The sequence below is a fragment of the Pelmatolapia mariae genome, linkage group LG22 (assembly GCF_036321145.2).
Source record: "Pelmatolapia mariae isolate MD_Pm_ZW linkage group LG22, Pm_UMD_F_2, whole genome shotgun sequence".
Classification (NCBI taxonomy): domain Eukaryota; kingdom Metazoa; phylum Chordata; class Actinopteri; order Cichliformes; family Cichlidae; genus Pelmatolapia; species Pelmatolapia mariae.
The window spans coordinates 34,290,192-34,315,293 of NC_086245.2; the positions used below are offsets into that span (position 1 = coordinate 34,290,192).

Genomic DNA, 25,102 nt, shown 5'->3' on the forward strand with positions numbered 1-25,102 from the left:
ACTTAAAGGCAAACTTTATGCTTTCTCCATCTTGATAGTGATTACATCCTTGCATTACATACTTTAGGTTCATTTTTTGCTGGCAGATTAAAAAACAAACAGGCAGATTTAGAATATAACATGCAGCGTTTTATAGATAAATACATAAAAAGATAGAAAATTACATGTATGTGCTAACTTTCTAAACACTTTGTTACATTTATGATAAATGGATTTGAAAGTAGATAAAACACATTTATGTCGGCCTTGGCTCATTAAAGTTCTTGTCTTTAAATGAACTTTGTCTGTGTGTGTTTCAGGTACTGCACTCTCAAAGACTGAATGAACCAGCATTGCAGCCATGGGTCACTGTGAGCATCACAGGGAAGGTTGAAGCCGCCCACTGCACCTGTATGGCCGGAGTCGTGGAGACCTGCAGGCATGTCGCTGATCTTCTGTTTAATGTAGAAGCAACAGTGTTGATCTGTGGCACAAGGACTGTTACAGATGAACCTGCATACTGGGTTTTGCTGGGTAATATGACCAAGATACAGCCAGAGGTTGGCTATAAGATAGACTTCTACTCTTCAGCTGCCCAAAAAAGGCTCTTGATCAAAACATAAACAGACCATCCTTAGTGACAGGTAAAAGAAGCCGTCCTCAAAAAAGAAAAATCCCTCCCTCTACTGTGGAGGAGTTGTCACCGTTACTGGATACACTGCTGGAACACAGTAAAGCTGTGGGTTGTGGGAATGAACCATCATTTTTTTTTATCTAGGGGTCTAAATTTATGCCTGTAGTGCACTGCCATGTAAATAATTTGCATTTCCTGAATATGTACTGACTGAGTACCACTGTTCAAAAGTTGAATAAAGAAACAAACTAATTTTTGCCTTTTTTTTTAAAAAAAATTAAAACCACTTTAAAGAAAGTGACATCAGTTACAGTGTAGAATCCATGTCATTTATAGTTTACAAATGACAAAATGTTTACACAAAATCATGACAGCGTTTACATGATATCACCCACTACTAACACTACTTAATTTACTGTGTCTTTTGAAAAATTACTGCTACATATACAGCACAAGACCTTTAAGAATATTTAACAGGAGCAAGTTTCATTTTTCCTGGTTTTACTACCACACTGTTCACCAAACGCAGCAAACCTTCACCATCTTATCCAGAAGGGTCACCTCTTCATCCTCACATGGAAGAAGTAATCTGATTGGCATGCTGGTATGTAGCATGTAGTTTGAAGCAGGGATTTCGGAGTGCCCCCTGTGTAGCGTTGGAACTCAGTCACGATGTGTTTCATCCATTTCATAGGCTGGTTTGCTGCAATAATACCAAATAATTAGCGACTCTATAAATAGAAGGTAGTTCTGCAAAATCACTCAGTAGGATGTTTGTTCTAATTTGCTATGACCTCAGAGCGCATTGAAAATAAAACTAATAGGCTATAAAGAGTAATATGAACTTATTTAGAACTTACCGGAATGAAAATGTCTGGAGCACACTAACAGATATCTGTGGATGGTAGAGAACTGGATATCAGCTCATCTCACAGCTGCTATCCAGGCTAGGCGCCTTCTTTTGGTAACATCCGCTACGTGAGCTGCCTCATGTTGCTTCCAGGTGGGGAAAGAATGAAAAGATAAACCATTTTCAAGCTTATTCCCTTGCCGGTCGTGCGATCTAACATTACAACCGACCACGCAGCAAGTACTAACTGGTGTTATCCGTGTGCTTTCGCTCCTCTTTCGCTAGCGCTTTGTTCGGCCCAGAACTGGGCCAGAACTGTGTTAATTCTACCTCCGTGTGCCCAGGTTACTATCCGGGGTTTGTGTCTGCCACCTGCCTGTCCTCTTGCCTGCTCGGATCTCTAAGTGCACCATCTGTCCTCATCCCTGCCTCCACGGACTCGCTCCCCCTCTTCTGAGCCCCACGGTCCGGCTCTGATCGTAAGCCAAATTACTATAGCCCTGTTTAGTAATGTCCCTCAATCCAACTGCTCACTAGTCATTTTCTCCCCTTTCTGTTGCAGCCTCCCACGGTCCTGATTACGGCTTCCCTGTGTAATTTGTCTTCCCGGTTTCCTTCAGTTCTGCGATTTTGCTTCCTTGGTTGTTCCAGGTCACCTTTTGTTAAAACAATAAAATCTGCACATGCTCGCATTAAGCGTATTGAGTCTGCTTTTGGATCCTGCTTGTGTGCATGAACAGCGGTTCATGACAATAGGAGGTTAGGATTAGGGGACCGTCGTTCTACTGGATTTCATCCATAACCCGGCACGTAGCATAGGAACACTGAAAGTCACCCTTCGCGTTCCTATGGAACACCTTGGGACGTGACAAATTGTCGGTATATTACGCCTCAAGAGTGAGAACGGTCTGCTATTTTAACTGAAACATGCAACCTAAAGTCTCTCTCAATCTTTCTTAGAATGTTATATATTTGCTGCAGATTACCATTTGAGAAAAATTGTCTCTTTGACATAATGATAATCATTATCATACACCTACAGTTTACTACCCTACTAACTTTGAACTTGTTGGCTAAACAGACAAGAGTTATCTGTTTAGCCAAAGGTAATCCATCACTCACTGGCAAATGCTGCGAAAAAAAACATACCATGAACCATTACATACCTTTTTTATTTTATTTTCTGTATTTCATGCCACAACTATGAAAGTCAATGCTAACATGGTGTGTTAGTCTATTACACACTGCTCTTGTTGTGCAAGATCTGCAATATGGTATACTATATTTCATATATCGTATGGTTGATTCTGCTTTTTCTAGCTAGCACAAATCCACTAAACAGTAATAATCCTAAACTCTGAAAGTCCAAGCAAAGAGATGGAAAAAGAAGACATAAAAAGAAAAGAACTGTAAGAGAAATATTCAGGCACTTAGAAAAACTCTCAAATCCTTGGCTACACTTTGCTTCATGACATTGTACATGTATTTCACAGACTGATCCTGATCCCATCTTGTGGAGTAGGATATTGTCTTTTGAAGACAAGACCAACAAATTAAAGGGTTTTCAGGTATTTCACAAAACATCCACATTGCTATTTACATGTGATCCTAGCACTCAATAGCTACATATTCTCACGTCGTATTCCCTAAGTCAATTTTATAACCGCTACTGTACAACATGAATTGAACATTCAGATTCAGAGAAAATACATCACTTGTTTGCAGGACAACTTAAAAGTATTGTTTTGTGGAGAGAATATAATTTCTTGTACTTGTACTCCATATGTATCTTTTTTATCAGTACTGGTTTTCCATCTGGTTTCCATTAGCCTTCAATGCTAATGTGTTTCAATTAGCACAAAGTTATAAAACAAAAACAGAATCATCAGAATAATTTTTCTCCTCAGCCACTGATGGGAACGTTATCGTATACTGTTACAGAAGAACAGTGATTAAGGTCAATTGTGTGTGTGTGTGTGTGTGTGTGTGTGTGTGGCCTATTACAAAGGAATGCAATGCAGAGATAATTCTGAGACTGAAGGAAAGTAACACCACCAACAATTAGAGTCAACTGCAACTGACATTTAGTATTGTGCCTCCCTTTGCTCAGTACAGACATACAAAGATTTACTCTGATTGACAACAGCTAGGTATAACAACAGCAATAAACAAAGATGCCACAAACTGAAGGAACAAATGCACAGTACAATATAGCAACCTGTAGTCATAGCATGTTTTTGACTTTCTAGGGAAAGAAGAAGCAGGAATTTGCCAATGGATAGTCTAGTTGTTATCATTTGATCAACGTATGATCAGTAATATTCTGGAGGGAAACCTGGAACTCTTGTCTGATCTCTTCATGGCACCTTTGGCATGATTATAACCTGGAAAATGTAAAAACTTGAAGGACTTGAAGGACTGCATCCTCTAGAAAGGCCAAAGCCAGAGTTTATGTTCATGATTAGAGTAATAAAAAACAGAAATAATGATTTATAGAGGGCTTGGGATAGGAGTGAAGAGTAGAGTCAGTTAACCTTCCGCTAACCCAGCTGCTTTCTATACTGAAGCTGAATGCAAGCAAACGTAGATCTTCCACGTCTTTTTTTGTGTAGAGATCTTGGTTTGGTACAAATTCCTTCCGAGTTCCTTACAGTTCCTGGATAAAATGACGGGATTGTTCCATCAGGATGTACTGGAAGAAATCCTAAGCTGTTAATTTGGTTGACTTCTGACTCTATGACTCAAACTTTGTCTCATGATTGAGTACTTCCACGAATAAAAGAAACTTCTACAGGGTCCATGGCCAAAGTCCCTCATATGTTGGTGTTACTTATCATATCCTACCCCTCAACATTAAGGGTTTTCAATTAAACTGCATTACCAAGCACATTACGTTTCCTGCTGTGGTAGCACTGAAGGCAAGAGTTCATATTCAAAACCAAATCCTACACTGGATGTTATTACTTCCAGCCAACTATGCCAAGTTTGTTGATATTTTAAGATCTACTTCTAACCATTATTATGCTAAAATATGAATCAAACGTCTTGAAACATTTGTTTAAAATCAGAAATATGTGTATAAATTCATAATGAACAACTCCAAAACTGAGAGAGATTATTATGAATCCTGTTCTTAACAAGACCTCGAGCCCACTGATTGTGTCCTCCAGATTGTATAAAAAACAAGAAAGCTCTTTGAAAGTTGCAATATGATGTCAGGACACATTTAAATTTCACACATTTCACATTTTCAGACAGCCTCTGTAGGAGGACATTCAAACATACATATGTTTCTGCCAAGCATAGCGTGATGTGGATGTGATGGTCAATTTTCAACTTTGGGAAGTTCAATTATTGGCTGGATACAACCACACTCTGCAGCTTTCAAAGCCCCTGAAAATGCTTTTATTTCAAACAACCACTTACTTAAAAGGTATCAAGCTAAGAAAAACGTCAGTCATGATTTAACAGTGTAAGAACCTAATGACGTTTGCTGGGATGTTTGATCACTCAAATCTAATCAGACCTTGATGAAGCAGATTAACAGCATTCCACTTTAAATATTCAAAATATTTAAATGAAACACTGACATCATTATAGATTGATTATTTACATATTTGAAGTTTTCAGTGGTTTTACTCTTTAATCAATAAATTTGCAATTTGTGAAAACACACACACACACACGGACATACCACAGATAGCTCCATCCTGTACAGGAGCTTAGTTTGTGCATTTTAAGCTGAAGTGATTTAGTTTAGTTTAGTGATTTAGAATGTTTGATAAAAGACAATGAAGTTTTTAATGTTGCCATACACAGAAACACCATGGAATATCTAATTGCTGCAGTGATAGTACAGACTGACACGAACACATTCGATCCAACACAAACACATTTGGAAAAAAAGTAAATTCAAGACTTTGGACATATTTGCAGAAATGGATCATATTCATATTCCAAATTATCTTACTTTGGACTTTGACGTTTCTATGATAGCTTACCAAACAAACAAATGGACCTTCCCATTATCTGCAACCAGATAATGCCTAAATCAACAAGCACATTGCAAATGCAAAACATCAGATTTAGTGGTATTAAGCATGGTGTCTGACTATATGTTGGACAAGTCAGTGTTTGGTGGTTTTTATTATTGTAGGGTCTTTACCTTACAATATAAAGCGCATTGTGGCAACTGTTATTGTGGTTTGGTGCAATATAAGGAAAACTGAACTGAACTGGCTGCCAGGAGAACGGTGCTTGTCTGACTGCATTGTGCCAAGTGTAAAGTTTAGTGGAGGGGGGACTATGGTGTGCTATTGTTTTTCAGGAGCTGGGCTCTGCCCCTTAGCCCCAGTGAAACGAACTCTTAATGTTTCTGCATAACAAGATGTTTAGGATAGATTCTTGCTCACTTTGTGGTAACAGTTTGGGGATGTTCCCTACATTTTCCAACATGTCTGTGCATCAATGCACAAAGCAAGCTCCCTAAAAACATGGATGAGAGCATTTGGTGTGGAAGAACTTGACTGGTCTGCACAGAATCCTGACCTCAACTCAACAGAACACCTTTGGGATGAAACAGAACAGAGACTGTGAGCTAGGCCCTCTCGTCCAGCATCACTGTATGAGCTAACCAAAGCACTTTTTGAAAAATCTGAAAAAATTCTCATAAACACACTCCCAAACCTCGTGGAAAGCCTTCCCAGAAGAGTTGAAGCTGTTATAGCTGCAACATGTGGGCCGACATCACATTAAACTCTATGGAATAAAAATGGGATGTCACTCAAGTTCATGTGCTTGTGAAAGTGAACCAGTAATTTTAGCAATATGGTGTATTTTAATAGCACTTTCTGGCTTTTAAACGCCTTGTTTTTTTTAGATTATTTGATTTTTAGCTATGTTGTTATGGTACCACATATGACTTTACAGGCTTTTAATGTAATGCCTCAATGCCTGACCTGTGCAGTTTATCATGGCAGCACATCGCTAAAACCATAATAAAATAGCTTGTTATAACAAGATACTTTTATGACATAAAAACGTATTATTTGTGCAATTACTTTGTCTACACAAAGGGGGTAGTTTTAAAAATGGTTAGTAAGCTTTTCATAATAAACTTGTAAATAAAATTAAAAAGCCACATTATTGGCTACATTTAATGCAATATCCCAATTATAACCCTACATTTGAAAAGACCTTGTTGTATTGTAGCTACAAAAACCTAAAATTTAAGATTGTCAGCGATCTAGACAGATAGATATATCAACAGATAGACGCCAAATTAAATAGACAAATGGGAAAAACAGTGTGTCATGTTTTACAAATAATTTAGCTTTTTTCAGATGTTCCACTGCTTCTACAAAAGTCATTACCATTTAAATATTTAAACCTGAGATTCTAATTTTTCAAGACTTTCTTTGTACTGTAAAAACCAAAATGTTGGTGCGGCCTTCCTCCTGTCTTCTTAGTCATGAGCAAACCCTATCAAAGACAGACAATCAAAATACATTTTGATGCTCATATTACATAAAAGTTTGGTATAGTAAATGCTATAAATGTAAATAAACATTTTGGTGTTCACCGGGTTTCTGCTGAACACAGTCACGGGGCCACTGCTGTCAGACAACAGTGCTTATGTCATCAGTCTCGTCTGCTTTTTTCGGCTTACTGGGGAGAGACTTGAGGTACTCCAGATGGCGTCGCGCGTCCTCCTGGTTCTGACGTACATAATACACCACATATGATATGACCATAGCAAACCAGCCGAACATGGTTACGAGCATAGCATAATCTGTGGTCCTTTTTGCCAAGTTACAGAGATCTATGTCAACCGCCAAGAACGGCTGTCCCTCCTGGTCGTGGAGCTCTGAGCTTCTGCAGAGAACCCGGGCAGCAGCCTCATGGTTATGGGCCATTCCTCCAATAGCCTGCTGAAGGGCACAGTCACAATGCCAGGGGTTATCGTTCACAATAATCCGGGCCTTCAGTCGAGCAAAGGCATCCTTGTGTACGCTAGTGATGCGATTGTGGGAAAGGTCCAGCACCTGTAAAGTTGCCTCTATGCCAGTGAAGGCACCTTCCCCTAAAGTCTCCACTGCATTGTAAGAAAGGTTTAGCTCCCTCAAAAACCTAAGTCCATGGAAGGCGAGATCGGGCACGCTGCCGATCTGGTTGTGGTCCAGCCTCAGCAAGACAGTGTCAACTGGTAGACTGGGAGGAATCTCTTTGAGGCGGGACTGACTGCAGGTAACATTGAAGCCATGGAGGTGGGAATCGCGTTGGCATATGCAGCCCTTTGGACACATGCTGGCCGAGGGAAAGCACAAGGCCATTAGGACAAGGCTCTGAAGGAGCAGGCACATGGGGATGGAGCGCGACAGCCACAAGTCCAGCAGAGTCATGCTGACCGACTGTCAGCAGCATCCCGCCTCGGGCCACAGCACCACCACTGGTCGCTTACACACATTGCATAGTAGCGACTGGCTTTCGCATTTTACCCACTGAAGATATGGAAGCGTGAACAGATGTTATCATACTGCGTTGTGGCCTGGAATGAGATAAGAGAGAGTCAGTTAAACATATCAGCTAAATGGTAAATGGTAAATGGCCTGTATTTATATAGCGCTTTACTAGTCCCTAAGGACCCCAAAGCGCTTTACATATCCAGTCATTCACCCATTCACACACACATTCACACACTGGTGATGGCAAGCTAAAAATATAGTATAGTCAAAGGTTCATCATTTAAATGATCTTAAACATGAAATTTCATGAAAGTAGAATTCATGATAGATGATCAAATATAATCAATAATCAAAATCATACAATTGAATCCAAATAAGTTTTCTACCAGTGAAAGCTGCTAAAGAGAATGAATATCCAGAGCCTGACTTTACCAACAGCATCATCAGAATAAAAGTGCTTCTGAAAGACTAAACGTAAAACTTTTTATACTGGATTAGTGCATAATCATAAAATGTATGATTGATCTGTTTAGTAGTAATATGATGAAATAATAGTGCAAGCATTATCTTACTCTTGTAAATATAATCAAAATTTAACACAAGTAGAGATAAAAAGATGAATGCTGAATAATTCTGAGGCTTATCATACCATCTGTTAAGTATAACACAATGCTGGATACCCAAACAGGATACGCAAAAGTGGGTGTGCATATGGGCAATGCTTTACTTTAGTGATGCTCCACACAATTTCAGTCTCAGGAGATGAGACAATGGAAGCCACAGGGCGTGAAGGTGAATGTCAGACAAGATCAGACTGTCGGTGTGCATGACCCACAGGTTGAATGTTAGTTAGAAGACAAAGAGGAATTCTGGAGGAAGTTCGATGAATCGGTAGAGAGTGTCTCCAGGGCGGAGAGGCTGGTAACTGGAGGTGACTTCAGTGGACATGTAGGTCGAGTGAACAGAGGTGACAAGTATATATGTATTAAGGAGAGGCATGCAGAAGGACAGATGGTGGCCAAAAGGACAGAAACAGCTGTGGTGACCATGTAGCCTACTTCAAGAAGAAGCAACATAGAGTGAGGTATAAGGGTAGAAGAAGGTAGACTATATCTTATGCAGAAGGTGCAATCTGAAAAGGACAGGAGATTATAAAATGTAGAATGGATTGTAGATTGTAGGATGACTCTGGAAATCAAAATGTGGAAGCAAGTGGAGGCAGAGCAACGATGAAATGGTGAAAGCTGGAGTTGAGACAGGTTCTGTGTGGTAGAGAAGAATTACCAGGTGACTGTGAAAATACAGCTGCAGTAGTGAGGGAGACTGCCAAGAAGGTGTTTGGTGTATCCACTGGAAAATATTCAAAGAGTTTAGTAATGAACACATTTGATAGCCAGGGAGACGAAGAAAACACCAGCAAACTTTATGGGAAACTATGCATAACGCAAAGAGAGAGCTGGCAAAGCAAAAGGCTCAAAGCGAGTTATATCTGAGGCTGGACAATAAAGAAGAAGAAAAGCATTTGTACCAATTAGCAGAGAGAAAGACGGCAAGACTGAGCTGTGAAAAGATGTGCAACAGGTTAGTGTGATTAAGGAGATTGGTGAAATGTGTTCACAAATGAAGACTGTCTTCCTTCTCTCACCCCAATCGGTCGCAGCAGATGGCCCCGCCCCTCCCTGAGCCTCGTTCTGCTGGAGGTTTCTTCCTGTTAAAAGGGAGTTTTTCCTTCCCACTGTCGCCAAAGTGCTTGCTCATAGGGGGTCATATGATTGTTGGGTTTTTCTCTGTATGTATTATTGTAGGGTCTACATTACAATATAAAGCACCTTGAGGCGACTGTTGTTGTGATTTGGCGCTGTATCAATAAAACTGAACTGAATTGAACTGAATTGAAAGACTGATGCAGTACTTTGAGGAGCCGCTGCATAAAGAATATTAGAGAGAGGAACGGTAGTGAATCAGGAAACACATCACTAAAAAGCAGGAAATAAAGAAAGCTACGAAGATGATGAAGATAGAAAAGGTTTGGTCCAGATGACATTCACTATACTGCCAAAAGTACTTACTCACTCATCAGGTGTTCCAGTCAATTCCATTCAAATCAGTTCAATTCAATTTTATTTATACAGCACCAAATCACAACAACGGTTACCTAAAGGTGCTTATTTTAAAGTAAAACCCCTACAATAATACAAAGAAAACAAAGAAAAACCAAACAATCATATGACCCCCTATGAGCAAGCACTTTGGCGACAGTGGGAAGGAAAAACTCCCTTTTAACAGGAAGAAACCTCCGACAGAACCAGGCTCAGGGAGGGGCGGGGCCATCGGCTGTGATTGGTTGGGGTAAGTTGAGCAAAACAGAACAAGGACATGCTGTAGAAGAGAGCCAGATATTAATAACAACTAATAATTACAGGCAGAGTGGTCTACAAACACTGTAAGTGAAAAAGGTGAGTGAAGAAGAAACACCCAGTGCATCATGGGAATCCCCGGCAGCCTACATCTATTGCAGCATAACTAAGGGAGGATTCAGGGTCACCTGGTCCAGCCCTAACTATATGCTTTAGCAAAAAGGAAAGTTTGAAGCCTAATCTTGAAAGTAGAGATAGTGTCTGTCTCCTGAATCCAAACTGGAAGCTGGTTCCACAGAAGAGGGGCCTGAAAACTGAAGGCTCTGCCTCCCATTCTACTTTTAAATACTCTAGGAACAACAAGTAAGCCTGCGGTGTGAGAGCGAAGTGCTCTAATAGGGTGATATGATATGGCATATATGGTATCATAATATTTAGCCTTTCTATAAAATACTGATATGTGCTTGCAGCACACAGAATAGAGATTTTGCTCACCAAACAAGCAAGACAGAAGACAGAAAGTGATCTAAGTGATCCATAGTGTTATAATTGATTACTTATGTTTTGGAAATCAAAGCATGAAACAATTACTTACCGCACTGCTAATGTTCTGTTATAAAATGCAAAATCTCAATTTATACATTAATTAAGTGTTGTTTCCTGCAAAATCCAGCAATTACTGCAATACAAATAGGCAGGAAGAAAGCACTCAACAACAATATGTATGTAAATGACACATGGACTGATTCTTATTTAGAGCTTTTCTGCTCTCCCGAAGCACTTAAGGCGCTTTATACAACATGCCTCATTCACACAAACACTTTCTTCTTTCTATCTACTGATTATGCATATTCATAGAGCAACTTGGGCTTAGCATCCTGTCCAAGGATAGTTGACATGCAGGGATTTAACCATATATTTCTGCCTGAAATATGTTCTGCAAGTCACTATTTTGACCTGAGCTACACACATGTGAATGTGTATTTCTGCTGAAAATATGTGGTGCATTGTTGCTTTACGAGACCCGAAGCTTTGGCACTATTAGTAATCCTCACATTTACTCTTTCCAAATAAATTAACAGTCACAATGATCACAGTCGTGCAGAATTTATGCTCGAACAGAGCGAGCGTGTTCACCGTCTGCACTACTGCAGAGCCAGTCCGTCTGCCTGCAGTGAGCTCTGCTGTCAGATGAAGTATGTGCTACAACTGGTGTGTGGGCCTCTGTCACTCGTGTTGTTGTTGTTGGTCTGTGAGCCGCGAAGAAGAGCAAAGACAGCGAGTGTTAAACACAGTGAAAAGTGTCACTGCAGCCACTGTCTGTGCTTTTCATGCTTTATTTTTTGATCACTGAAGTTGTTTTGCAGGTCTCTGGTGGTCTCCCTGCTTTATTCTGGCCCACTTATCACCAAAACAGGTAGGAGATTATTAACACGTCATTAGCATTCAACCCAGTCTTAATGAGGACTATACAAACAGCGCTTGCTGCCTCCACAGACTACGTTGTAGTCTGTGTTATTAACAACTCATATCTATTTTGTAACATTTTCCTATATCTTTTCTTGGGACTGTCCAATTAAAAACACCATCATCATTATCTGACCCCTCAACCTGAATGTAGGGAATAAAGCACACAAAGTTTATGGGAAACTGCAGAAACTGGCATCCTCACAATAAACGCTTTGCTGTTATTCAGCTGCAGTGCATCGTATGTACTGCACTGAAACTATTGTTGCCTCTTAATGATGTTGAAATATGAGCCTTCTCCCCCCATCTCTGCTTGTCTGTAAAACGTTCTTACTGAACGCCACTGATGTGCTTTGTACTAAATGTATTTTCCCATTTTTATGCAGTTCAGAGTATGTTACCAAAACTGACGTTAAGACATCTGCAAATTTTGTGAGATCATGTTGAATTTATGATAATATGTAACTTTAAAAATATGTAAAGGTGATTTCTACATGATGGAACAACTTGACAAGTCAGAATGTGCCTTTTTATTTTTACTGTGCATAACTGCATTCTTAAAACTTTGCCATCATTGGTGATGGGAACAACAGCATTAAAAGTAACAGCGTTACTAACGGCGTTACTTTTTTCAGTAAAGAGTAATCTAACTAATTACTATTTCTATCGTTACAACGCCGTTACAGTTACTAACAAGAAAATGCGGTCCGTTACTATTTTTCCACAAACAGACGGTTGAAGCTGTGTTCAGCTTACCGCATCTTATATCAGCTGCAGGAAGTAGCTGTAAGTAATCTGGGCGCTACAGCTTTAAGCAGCTGCGCGCTCCCGCGGACGGTAATCACTTTCTGCCAGACGATCACTTTTTTGCACAACACCTGGAGCTGGGGGGGCAAAACAATCGCATGAGTGCTGCAGTTTGACTGAGGAAGAATAAAGTAGTCGTGGTAAGCCAATCACATGACCACTTCGAGATGACAAAGCAACAAGGTGACATATACCAGTTTATAAATTATGTTGATAGGCCACGTAAAACCAGAGTCATGATAAACAATATATACGCAGCGTTTTTTCCTCAATAGTTTCGTCACGTTTACTGTCTAAGGACAGCGCTAGCAAGAACTCTCTGCTCATGAGCAAAAAATAAAAAAACAGCCCGTCCGTGTTGGTGGAAAAATGTACCATGTCGACCAATCAAAAAATGATATGGCAACATGAGATTTGGTTGTTCAGGAAGAGGGGGAAGTTTTAGGAGTGACGGCGAGAGAGAGAGAGAGAAAAAGAGAGAGAGAGCGAGTTTTGAGATGTGAGAGATTTGTGACGTTTAGCGTGTTTGGAGTGTGTAGTTCATGTGTTGTCTTGTGTAGTTAGTTAGTGGTGTTGTGGATAGTTTTGTGTTGTGTGTCAGAACAATGAGGCGACTGCTGAATGTTACAGGTGTTACCAAAAAGCCACCAAAGGCAGATTACAGTGTAAACACTGTCTCCAGGTAGAAACAGGAGTGATACACCTGCTGCTGTCAGACCTGCAGGTATCAGGCTGTGATGTCCTCCTTTATAGTGGACAGAAGTATTTGGAGTGGCACAAATAATTTGTGTGGCATCTTACTGAATGCAGAACAGCTGATTGTTCTGTAAATAGTTTGAAATGGTTATAAAAAAAAAGGGTAAAAGGTAAATGGCTGCAAGTAACTTTGTTGTTTTGATTTTATGGGGTTTTTTTCTGATTTTAGATCATTGTGTTAGTACAGTATGCCAAAATGGAAACATAACTGTAAAATTACAGTTATGTATCCCAATTGTGTCTGTGCACTGTTCAGAACTCGTGGAGGTCTTAGCAGTCAGATGCAGGCCGTTTTATATCCCAAGAGAGTTTACTGTGGTGATCATCGTTGCTGTTTACATCCCACCCAGTGCTAGCACTAATGCTAAAGCTAGTGGAACACTCAGTGAACTCTACAAGATTATCAAATCTGCAAACAGCCCACCCTGACAGCTTCTTCATCGTCGCTGGGGATTTAACAATGCCACACTTAAATCAGTTCTACCCAAATTTCATCAGAACATTGACTTTGCAAGAAGAGGGGACAACATGTTAGACCTTGTTTACACAAACATCCAGCATGCATACAAGGCTTCACCCCTCCCCTACATTGGACAATCAGACCACATCTCCATACTTCTCACCCCAGTCTACAGACCCATAAACAAACGGATCAGACCAACCTTCAGAGGGGTGAGAACATGGCCAGAGGGGGCCATACCAGTTCTGCAAGATTGCTTTGAATGTGCAGACTGGGATATGTTTAGAGAAGCTCCTACATACACAGACACCGTGGACCCGGAGCAGTACATAACCTCAGCGACCAGCTACATCAGCAAATCAGCATTGAGGATGTCACTGTCTCCAAGACCATCATCACCTAGGCCAGTGGTTCCCAAACTTTGTTTGCTAGGCCCCCCTTTGTTTTACAAGAAAAATCTTCGTCAAAAACCTGTCCATTATGCTAGCAGTGTCCAAGCGTTTGTTTTTTTTCTCTTCATGAAAACTCATCTTCCACTGAATCTGGACCTGTTACAGTTTGCTTACCGCCCAAACCGCTCCACAGATGATGCCATCTCGTCTGCTCTTCACCTTTCTCTCTCCCATCTCGACAAAAAGGACACGTATGTCAGAATGCTGTTTATTGACTTCAGCTCAGCATTCATCACAGTCATTCCCCAGGAGCTGGTAAAGAAGTTGGACCTATTAGGAATAAACACCACTCTCTGCAATTGGATCTTGGACTTCCTAACTGACAGGCCCCAGTCTGTCTCCATAGGAAATAAAACCTCCAAAGTCCTCAGACTGATTACAGGATCGCTGCAGGGCTGTGTGCTTATTCCACTGCTGTTCACCCTGCTAACACATGACTGTACTGCACAGTATAGCTCAAACCACATCATCAAGTTTGCAGATGACACAACAGTGATGGGTCTCATCACCAGAGAGGAGGTACAACACCTGGTGGACTGGAGTCAGAATAACAACCTGTCTCTAAATGTTCAGAAGACTAAAGAGATGGTTGGTAACTTCAGGAAGAGCTCAACGACCCACAGCCCACTGCACATCAACAGATCTGCTGTTGAGATGGTCATCAGTGTGAAGTTCCTGGGTGTGCACCTATCAGATGACCTCTCCTGAACACCACCACCATCATGAAGACTGCCCAACAACGTCTTCTCTTTCTTAGGAAACTGAAGAAGGCCAGTCTCCCTCCTCCCATCCTTACATCATTTTACCAGTTAACCATTGAGAGCGTCCTCTGCTGCTACATCACTATCTGGTACGGGAACTGCACCCTCGCTGAAAAGAAGTCTCTGCAGCGGATAGTGAGGACAGCAGAGAGGATCATTGGAGGCCCTCTCCCACCCATCTCCATCGCAGTCAAAGCCCTCAACTCACTACCACCAAAGGACTGATATACACAAACACCTTTACAAACACCTTACAGTATTCACCAAAGGACTCAAAAACAACAAAAACTTCCACAAATCCACAACAAACTGGACCTGGGAACAACATGCTTATTTGCACACTCAGTCACATAGTTACTGAACACATCTAAATTATATTATATTTGCACATTTTGCATCTTGCACATGTCTTCGTCCTGTCTTTACAATATCCTGACCATAACTCAACCTGGTATTCAACACCTACTGCACAATCCACTTTGTATTGTCTCTGTCCTGTCTTTGTGTATCATACATAGATGTAGTTAGTAATAGTACCTTTTTAGCTCTTAATTTACCTAAATTTAGCAAGTTATTATTTATTTGTAATTTCTAGTTTGATATCTCTTGGAGATATATTTCTTATATACCTATAATGCACCATGGGGGGCTTGGGGTGAAATGGCCTCTCGGTACACTGTACACTGTGTATATTGTTGTACTGACGATAAAGACCATGAATCTTGAATCTGAATCTTGAGTCTTTATAAAGTATTTGTCTTTCTGGCAAGTTTTCATATTTTTACCCAAATATCTGTACTTTCTACTCCATTTTCACAAACAGGCTTGTTACGTTTGGTTTAAGAAATTTGAGGGGAGTTATTTTTTGATATCTTTGTGCCCCTTCAAACACCCCCCAAAATCTGAGCCCAAATGGTAATATATGAAAGGCAATCCTATTGGTGTATAAGATATAGCAGGGCTCTAGACTACTTTTTGCCACGGTTGCATTAACTCTTTTTCTTAGGCGCACCAGCACAAAAGTTAGGTGCACCCACATTTTTCAACTGCATCGCTTAACACCGCAGGCTTACATGTGCACTTTCTGGGGGGAAATTGCTGTCCATACAGGCAACGTTGATTTGTAAATGATTAACAACAATCTTGTCAACACAAAGTTCTTTATTTGGAGCACAATTCTACAAGAAAGATAAGTTACTGAAAAAGTGCTTGTGCATAAAGTGCTTTGGCACTCTGGTAATATTGTAGACAATGTTAAACTTAACCATCACATCGGCTCCTCTGACGACCTGTGCGCTGCTGCCTGCCGCTGAAAGGCAGCGGGGAGAGGGGACACTTGGGCAGTGCATTTATCGCAGCATATAATTTGTGTTCTGGATACACTGTGCTTTATCAGCACCAGTCACAAATGCAGTACTGGCGGCCATGGTCTTTCCACACTCACGACTGTAAATGGAGTGCATCATGTTGTCAGCTTTACTCTATCTTAGCCAGGGAGACTGCTCAAGCCACTCTGTTCCAAATGTATACACTTTCCCTGTTTTACTTTCAGTGGGCTCTGGCTCGGAGTCGATCGTATGTGGCTCATTATGTGATGCCGTCTCTGGACCAGAGAAGTCGATGGCTCCATGTCAGAGCACTGACTTTGAATTTTAGATGGATCAGGGCTTAACTTCGCAAAAAAGTTACCAATCATTCTTTTCATCTTTTCTTATTACTCACAGCTGCATCCACTTCTGTCAGGCCTAGGCTGCTCATAGGGCTGGGTATCTTTCTATAATCCATTTGATTCACAAGGTCCTGATTCGATCCAATTTTGACTCAGACATTCAGAAATATAATTTTGATCATTTCTCAGTACTGGCACTTGTGAGACTTCATCAGAGGTGTGAGCATCACAGCAGATGCCTTTGTGTCAAAGTAACTGAGGATAAAACAGAAAAACATGAAGCAGATTTTCCTGGCCTGGCTTTTTGTAGCAGGTAACCTTAAAAATATTCTGCAGTAGAACAGAAACTGAACAAAACCATGAATCAACATGTGAATGCTGCTGAAGTGAAGTAAGTGTTACAGAGGTTTGATTAGAGACACGGCTAAGCGTTTTGCAATTTGGCATCATTTTAAAAAGTTTAAATTTCTTCAGTATTGAACAGCAGAAATGAGGCTTTCTTGTTGGAGGTCATTTTTGTGGAAAAGAAAAACAAACAGCGGCCGTCAGCTCTGTGCACAACGGCAGACCGGTGCGTGATAAGCAAACGAATAATGCAGAAAACAGAGATTTGAGATGGGAAACTGTTCTTGAAGTACATTTTGGTTTGAGCTGTCGGCTTTCAGCCCCGACACCGTGGTCCACACTTGGTGTTCACGTCTTTGTGTGGAATCTGTTTACCTGTTCTCATTTACTGTTTTAGCTGTTTGGTGGTTGTTTAAATAGTTTTGTGAGCTTCTGGCGTTTCTGGCAAAATACATTTAATACAATCGTTTCAGGATTTAATGAATCAATATCGTGTTATTCAAGCTAAAATCAATTTTAATCGGAAAATCGATTATTGAAACCCACCCCTACTACTCACCTCTGTCTATCCGCTTTCAAACATGCATACATGTAAGCTCACAGGAATATCTGGACCACGGCCAATCAGAGAGGTCCCACCCCTGACTATCTCTGATTGGTTTAGACCATGATATGGGCATAATGTGTGTTTGTCTGTTGTTGACCACACGGAGACTTTCAGAGTTGCGGACTCTTTTTTCTTTACTCAAACAGCTGGTCACACCGGTGCGACTTAGGACTTTTTTTAGTTGCACCATCGAGAAATTAGGTCACATTTGCGACCACACTGGTCGAACTCTGGAGCCTTGTATACGAAAACAGGAAAGAGGCCAAACCATCTAATTTATGCATCAGTCATGAAACTATGTGTTTGTTTTTCTGTCATTTTCAGCATGATTTAAAGGCACTATAGATTCTCTGTTAATGGGATACTTCAAAATTTGGTATCAATCTGATAGCAAGTAAATACAAGGACAGTATCACAGATAAAGATACTTTTAACATATAAGGGAAGCCTATGCACGGTCATGTTCGGGAGAGCAGTGAGTCATGATTTCTGTGGTGAATGCATCATCAGTACGCTAGATCTGAACATATTTTCATGACTATTAAAAGACTGGTTAATTAGCTGATTATGTTTATGTTAAAAACCAGGACTGATTCTAGTATTTATTTACCAGGTTTCTTGCCAAATATGTAGAAAAACAGAAATATGATTACTGTCACTAATGAATTTCTTGATTTCTTGGAATTGGCTTCTTCTCTGAACAGCAGTTCATTTTCGTTTCTGTGCCTGTGCCAGATCCAGGAGACAGGCCACCTGTCTGCTCTCGACTTTTAGGATTATGAGTTGAACTTTCTGTTTGATGAAACAGGCGACCCTGAACCCGGCCTTCTGTGGGCTTCCATGGGCCAGTGAGTGTTTCTTCTTTACTCTGCTCTTTTCACTCTCCATATATTCGTACACAACTTTGCATTGAATCATTAGTTATTATTCCTCTCTGGGTCTCTTCCACAGCGTCGCCCTCTTATCATCCCCAACCTGTCGTGACAGATGGTATCCCCTTACCCAGCCTGATTCCACCAGAGGTTTCTATCTGTTGCCAAGCGGTTGCTCACGGGGGTGTCCGACTGTTGGGGTTTTCTGTGTTATTGTAGAGTCTTTACCTTATAATACAGGGGTCGGCAACCTGCAGCTCTTTAGTCCTTATAGTGCGGCTCCGCGTGGTTTGGGAAAATAAATTAGTAATAAAGAAGTATTTAGCTGAAGTGTATTTTATTTATGTTAGTTCTTTTTTAACTTGTAGTTCTAAATTGGAAGATTATTGTGATATTGAAATATAAAAATAAAATTATATTTTATTATTTTTTCATCGCTCAAAATAAGCGTCACACTCGCGGAAGCCGATGTACCCGCCGAAACGCCGTGCTTTCACAGCTAACACAAAGTTATTACAATTATCTATTTTTATTTCAGGTTTGGGATATTTGTTTTTAGTTCCAATAAAATAATTCATTAAACAATTTTCAGCTGTATATATTTTTGAATGTCTGAATATAGTCTATAGGTAATCAGTCCAACTGCACTTTTAAAATGAACAATAGCTGATGATGGATTTTACACGTCAGTCATGGCTCCCGTAGACATGTGTTTTGGATCTGTGAAAAAATGAGATGTGTTGCCACGGTAGCAGATACTCTTTACACACATCACAGTTTGCAACCTTTCAAATTAAAGCAGTAAAAATAAGTTCACACGATGCTCTTTTCTCTGTGTGCCACTTACTGCAGTCTGTATGTGTCTGCACAATGCCTTCCGGTCTTGCCGCTTAGTCACATGACAAAGCAGAGCAGGGAGGGGGAAGAGCGGTGTGCCTGTATACGTGAGAAGAGAGGAGCTTTTACACAGGGAAGTCTGCTTTTTGATGGAACTGATGTTGGGCTTAACATAGAAAAGAAGAGATTTCTACCAAATCTGCAAAATTTAAGAATCACAGACTTTAGAGTTTGAATGTCACTGAGTAAATGTGTGCACAGCCTGTCGAAATGGGTTTAAATCACCACATGTGCCATCTTGGCAGTCTGTACTACGCTCGTTAGGCCTCATCTACAAAATGATTAAAAACATCAAATCCAGTTTGTAAAAGACTGATAACACAACAGGAGCATTGATGATGATGTTGTCTGTCTACACAACATCCGCGAAGAGCAAAGAAGCGGAGCAGTTACCAAGACGGTGACCTCAAGTGGAGCGAACGCTAGAGCTGGGCCATATCATACCGTTCACAGTAATACCAGTATAATGTTGGGCAACGATAAGAAAATGAAATATGGTGATAGAATATGGGTAAAACGCGCATGCGCAGTGCCTTTGTTTTCATACACACACGGTGGAAAAAGCATGGCGGCGACGGAGAATGAGAAGGGCGAAAGCGGATCGTTGAATGAAACGGATAAACCAGAACTGGTTTGTAAAAATGCTGCAACTTCAGTGGTGTGGAACTGGTTTAGCTTTCGTCCGTCAGATACACAACAAAGCACTATTTTTGGTAGAGCATGCTAGCGGGCCGTCGTTATTACCATGTTTTTTGGAAAATACGGCACACTTAAAATCAATCCTTTGATTTTTCTGAAAATCGACAGTGCCCCTTATAATCCCGTGTGCCTTATGTATGAATTCTGGTTGTGTTTACTGACCTCGAAACGATTTTATGTGCTACACGGCGCTCGAATGTCAAATGCTTTAGTACGACTTTGCTAAGCTACAACCCGCACCGCTTGATGGATTGTCGGAGCATTACGGCTATCGTAGGCAGGAGCCTCGCGGAGTGATACGTACTGTGCTTCAACATAATATTACCGTATTGTGTGTGTATAACCTCTTTTTAAGTTTTGTGGATATTATACATGGTTATGCTGAGGATATGTCGGCCAGTTTCCACTGGAAATGCCTTTTGGTTAAACTGTCAGTGAGGAATTTGCATTTGCACTGTTAAATTTTTATATAACTTTAATGCACATAAAAAACAGCTGCTTGTTTAAGTGAAAATACATTGATGTTTTTTTTTTTTTGCACTAATAAAGTTGTGGAGTTGTAAAGTATTTTGTCTAGTGTCAATTATATCGTCAGTTATATCGTTATCGCAAATTTTCAAATGTATATCGTGATAAATATTTTTGGCCATATTGCCCTGCCCTAACAAACGCCTGTTCCTGTAATCACCATTCGAACCTTGTGGCAAAAAGGTGGTTTGAGTCCTTCATCAAACCATCTGTTTAACAAGCTGCGACATGACGAAAAGAGAAGCTGCTCCATCCACAGTATCTACAGTAAGACTAAGACTACATTATTAATGACCAGATGAACTGTTGACATACCATGTTTAAATTAGGCAGCTTCCTGAGGACAGCTGGTCCACTTTTCTATCACATAATACCTGCAACAAGCAGGGGTTCATCTAAAGGGGGGCGTGGGGTGTCCTTGACTAGCATATGTAACATCATTTTTCAGATTTAAAGTAAAACAAAAAAAATCCACAGGCCAGTAAAACGGAGCTAAAGACCTGGGGCTGTTGGGTTTCACACTGAATTATTGCTACCTTTAATTATTAACATCTACAACATCACCATCATGTCTGTTTTCAGGAGCACAAAACTGCATCAAATCACAGGACAAACTGTTCTATTGTTCTATGTTCTGTGTCATTGCAGCCACCACATGCTCTTTTGAATACTTACACGTACAAATTCGCTCATTCACTAGTTTACCTGCACACCCAGGCACCCAGGCACACGTTGCCTCAGCTTGGAGATATAATATTGTCAGAACTCTTTTTGCCTCTTACTTTTAATACAAACCCCCACCGAAAAAAAAGACTGTGCAGATTATTTTATTTTATGCAAGTTTACCTCGTTTTATTTGACTTTACTGTATTTGAGATTTTTTTAAATGTATTTTTACATTTAAGGAAGTCTTTTCTTAAAACCTTTTAAAAATTTGCCAAATATTCTTAGCCAGTGCAAATAATTAGCAAAATGCAATAAATACATTATTGTAATTATGAAGTAGGATAGACTGGGCTTTGCTGTCACACTTTTTACTCTTGCATGAAACGCTGGTTTGAAACATTTTTTAATAACCATTAATTCATTCAATTGAAGCTTCAGGTGCTGATTAAATATTGGTATCATATTCATTTTTGCAATTAACTGTAACAAAAAAGTAATCAACCATCAACTACCCTCTGACAGTTTGGGACTACCCTATATGTCCCTATAGTTGTCAGCTGGATTTCAGTAAAAATTGTAAATTTTTTCACATCTTTATGTATAACTTTTTTAGTTCAGATACAGATATTAGTTTAGGCACCAGCTCTAAACTAAACTGTTGTATTTAAACCATGAATTTGAACCATTGATGATTATGGTGAATTATTCTATGTATGAGCAGTGAAATAAAGGAATCTGCAGTGCTTTTTAATGTAGCCCTTATAAAGGACAACTCAGTGACAATAATTTGAACTGATTTATCATTGATACGATTAAAAAGCCCAGACGCTCCGTATATATGCTAAAAGACAACAAGTCTTTTTGTGCAAGATTTTCCAACAGATATAACATCGGCAACAGTGAGCAAGTCAAGGAAAACACGTGAGAACAAAAATGAATTGCATTAATATCAAAGTTGACTCTGAACTGCTCTCCATCTCGATGCTTACTCGATCGTGCAGGTAAAGAAACCTTCTTTACATTTACAGGTTGCTAGTGTTGATCTAGCAACACAGAGAATCTGACCCAGAATCTCAGTTTCTTCCTTTTTTATTGTTCAGAAACATCCGGACCAGCTTTGGTGAGACAACCATCCCCAGATGACCTCTTGAAAAACCTAACCTAGCCACCACATGGCTTTAGCTTGCTAATGAAAAACTGATTCAAATCAAAACTATTACCTTCAGTTTTTTCAAGTTTTTTTTAATTACTAAGACTGGCTGAGCTTTTAATACTAAAACAACAATATGGAAAATTATTCTGACACATGAACATCATAAATTACCTCCTCCCCTCAACAGCCCATGGACCTTAGTGGGCGTTGACTGTTGGTTCTGAGTTTTTGTAGGTTCCTGTTTGATTTTGGGTTTGCGAAGCAAATTAATTTCTAGTCCTTCAGTATAACTAACTTTGTTTCTAGTTCTTAGCTCTTAATTAAATTTAGTTTAGTTCCCTTTTGTGTCAGCTTCCTCCCTGTCTCTGTGCTTCTTTACTCTAGTCTCTGCCTAGCATAGAGGTTTTTATCAAGCCTGTGGGTCTTACTCTCAATTTTCTGATTTTCATTTGGTTAACCCTTTTTCTCATGTGAGCTGTGTTTAGGTTTGCTTACACCTGTCTCATCAGTTACATTCTGTTCATCTGTGTCTCATTTTGTTGCCAGGCGTTTCCTCTCTGCCCTGATTTCCCTCCTGTCTATTTAAAGTGATATCCTGCCGTTGTCAGAGTGAGATGTTATTGCCGTACTGTCTCTGTCATACAGCCCAATAAAGGGTTCCCCTGTTCAACTCCACCTGCCTCTCTGTGTACGTATTTTGGGTCATCCTTCACTGCACTAACATTTCCATATATTGACCAAAGCTAAACGAACAGCTCAGATGTTTAATATCAACAAAATTCCTCACTGCACTGTAATGATTCATTAACAACCCACGTGATAACCAACCCAGTGTGCCCCACAGAGGCAATGCAAAAGTGACTACTTTAAAGTTACTCAAGTCACATGTCTAAAGCTTGCAGCCGACATTACGATATGAGATTGTGTCTCTATTAATGAGAAGTGGACTACCCAGATATGAGTAATACACACACACACACACACACACACATATATATATATATATATATATATATATATATATATATATATACCTGCAGTCTGAGATACACTATCCCAGGAAGATCCAGCTGTTGCCATGCGCGTAAAAACGCTTGAACTGCTGCATACATTGAAAGCTCTCAGCTTGTCGTTTCTCCCATTTCATTTAATTGAATATTCCCAACCCATCTTTACCCAACTTTACGCTGCCTGGTTTTTGCAAACGAATAACCGTGCAATAAATCCACCCGCGAGATATTAGCATAAGTCGACGCGCAGAAACCAGACTCAGCGGTTATTTACTAATTATCTGAACTTTAATATTGATAGACGCCAGCTACCGCCATCCGAGGTGCGTGTACCCAGAAAGGATCGCAGCAAATTGCGGGTTTATCCGGAATAAAGTTGAAATTATGCAAAAAATAAACAGCTTCTCGCTATTTTCTCGAAAGCCGAATTAATGCGTGGTGTCGCTGCTCTTGAATGGCGTGCGAATGAACTTTAATGCGCAAAGCTGCCCAGATAATTACAAGAATAAACATTAAAGTCTATTTTTTTTAATGGCGTCTGGCACGACGTTCCTTGTGAAAATATCACGCATCACCCTACCTGAACTGCCTACACCAATTCAAAGCTTTCATAATCGAATTGAAAGATGAGACTACAAGCAAAATAAAAAGTACAAGCACACAGGCAATTTTATATAACATCACACCAGTAATCATACAAAAAAAAAAAAAAGAAACATTTCTTTTCCATGCAAACATTCATGAAAGCAGCGGCCTTGACTGAGGACGGGTAGTCCGCACGTAACACAGCGGAGATGGACACAGGAGCAACAGGCGACACAAGTCTCCTCACCTGCAGTCAGTCATCCACTGTAGAAACTGCTGGAGCGGAAAGTCCGAATCGCACGAAGCTGATTAGAGGCTGAGAGCGCAGTCTCTGCTCTGCTGTCCGCTCACGCGTGGACAAATCGCTGTGTGAATTAGCATCTTATACCTTTCAGTATAAAACACTGCACAGGAATGAATGGGGTAAAGGGAGGGGCTCGCTGTGTGAAGTTACAGGGTGACAAAGGCAGTCCCACTACCGGTCTCACCTTTCAGTATAAAATGTTGATGACCAGGCACTTACACTGTACGAGACAGATGAACCATATATTAAAATCACCTTGTCTGTAACCCATTGAATGTTTTCATTGCCATATTTTTACATTCTTAAATGTTTTGTCTTAACAAAATTCATTCATTCGAGCAGGCTGCTATATTCAAGATTACTACTTGTTTCTCTCAACTTCTCTTGGGATTGGCAGTTCTTCATATGTGGACTGTGTCACATTTAGAGATTAAGTCCTATTTGTTATTTTGTTTGTTTTTCATTTTTATGTTCCAGTTGCACTTTTATCAGTAGCTTCAGTTCCAGAAAGTATTTCACAAGTACAGTAATCCCAGGTACTATGCCATGATTTTTCTGTCACGTCTTCACAGTAACAGTGAAACAATAGCACCATGAGGAAGTCAGAAAAAAACTGTATATAAAAGATGGACAGGCTCAGTCGGGTGATGCCAGTGGGGAAATGGGTGCGAGTCTGAAAGTCAGAAACTCAGTAGGAAAACAACCCTGTGATTAGTGAAAGCTTGTGTTCCTGCTTTTTCCTGGTTTTTCCTTCCCACTGTCGCCAAAGTGCTTGCTCAT

At 40.2% G+C, this 25,102-nt stretch overlaps 1 protein-coding gene across 2 annotated transcripts; it reads right to left on the reverse strand.

The window, feature by feature from the left end:
* Positions 1-6,850: 6,850 nt before the first annotated feature.
* Positions 6,851-24,353, reverse strand: lrrc3b (leucine rich repeat containing 3B). Of its 2 annotated transcripts, XM_065469969.1 has the most exons (3): positions 24,266-24,326; positions 19,328-19,416; positions 6,851-8,010 (listed from the first exon to the last, which is right to left on the reverse strand). In XM_065469969.1, exon 3 carries the CDS (start codon positions 7,862-7,864, stop codon positions 7,082-7,084), a length of 783 nt encoding a protein of 260 aa, XP_065326041.1. In that variant the 5' UTR covers positions 7,865-8,010; positions 19,328-19,416; positions 24,266-24,326; the 3' UTR covers positions 6,851-7,081. The 2 variants fall into 2 exon arrangements, with proteins under 2 accessions (XP_065326041.1, XP_065326039.1); XM_065469967.1 differs by lacking the exon at positions 19,328-19,416 and having other exon boundaries at positions 24,266-24,353.
* Positions 24,354-25,102: the final 749 nt, after the last annotated feature.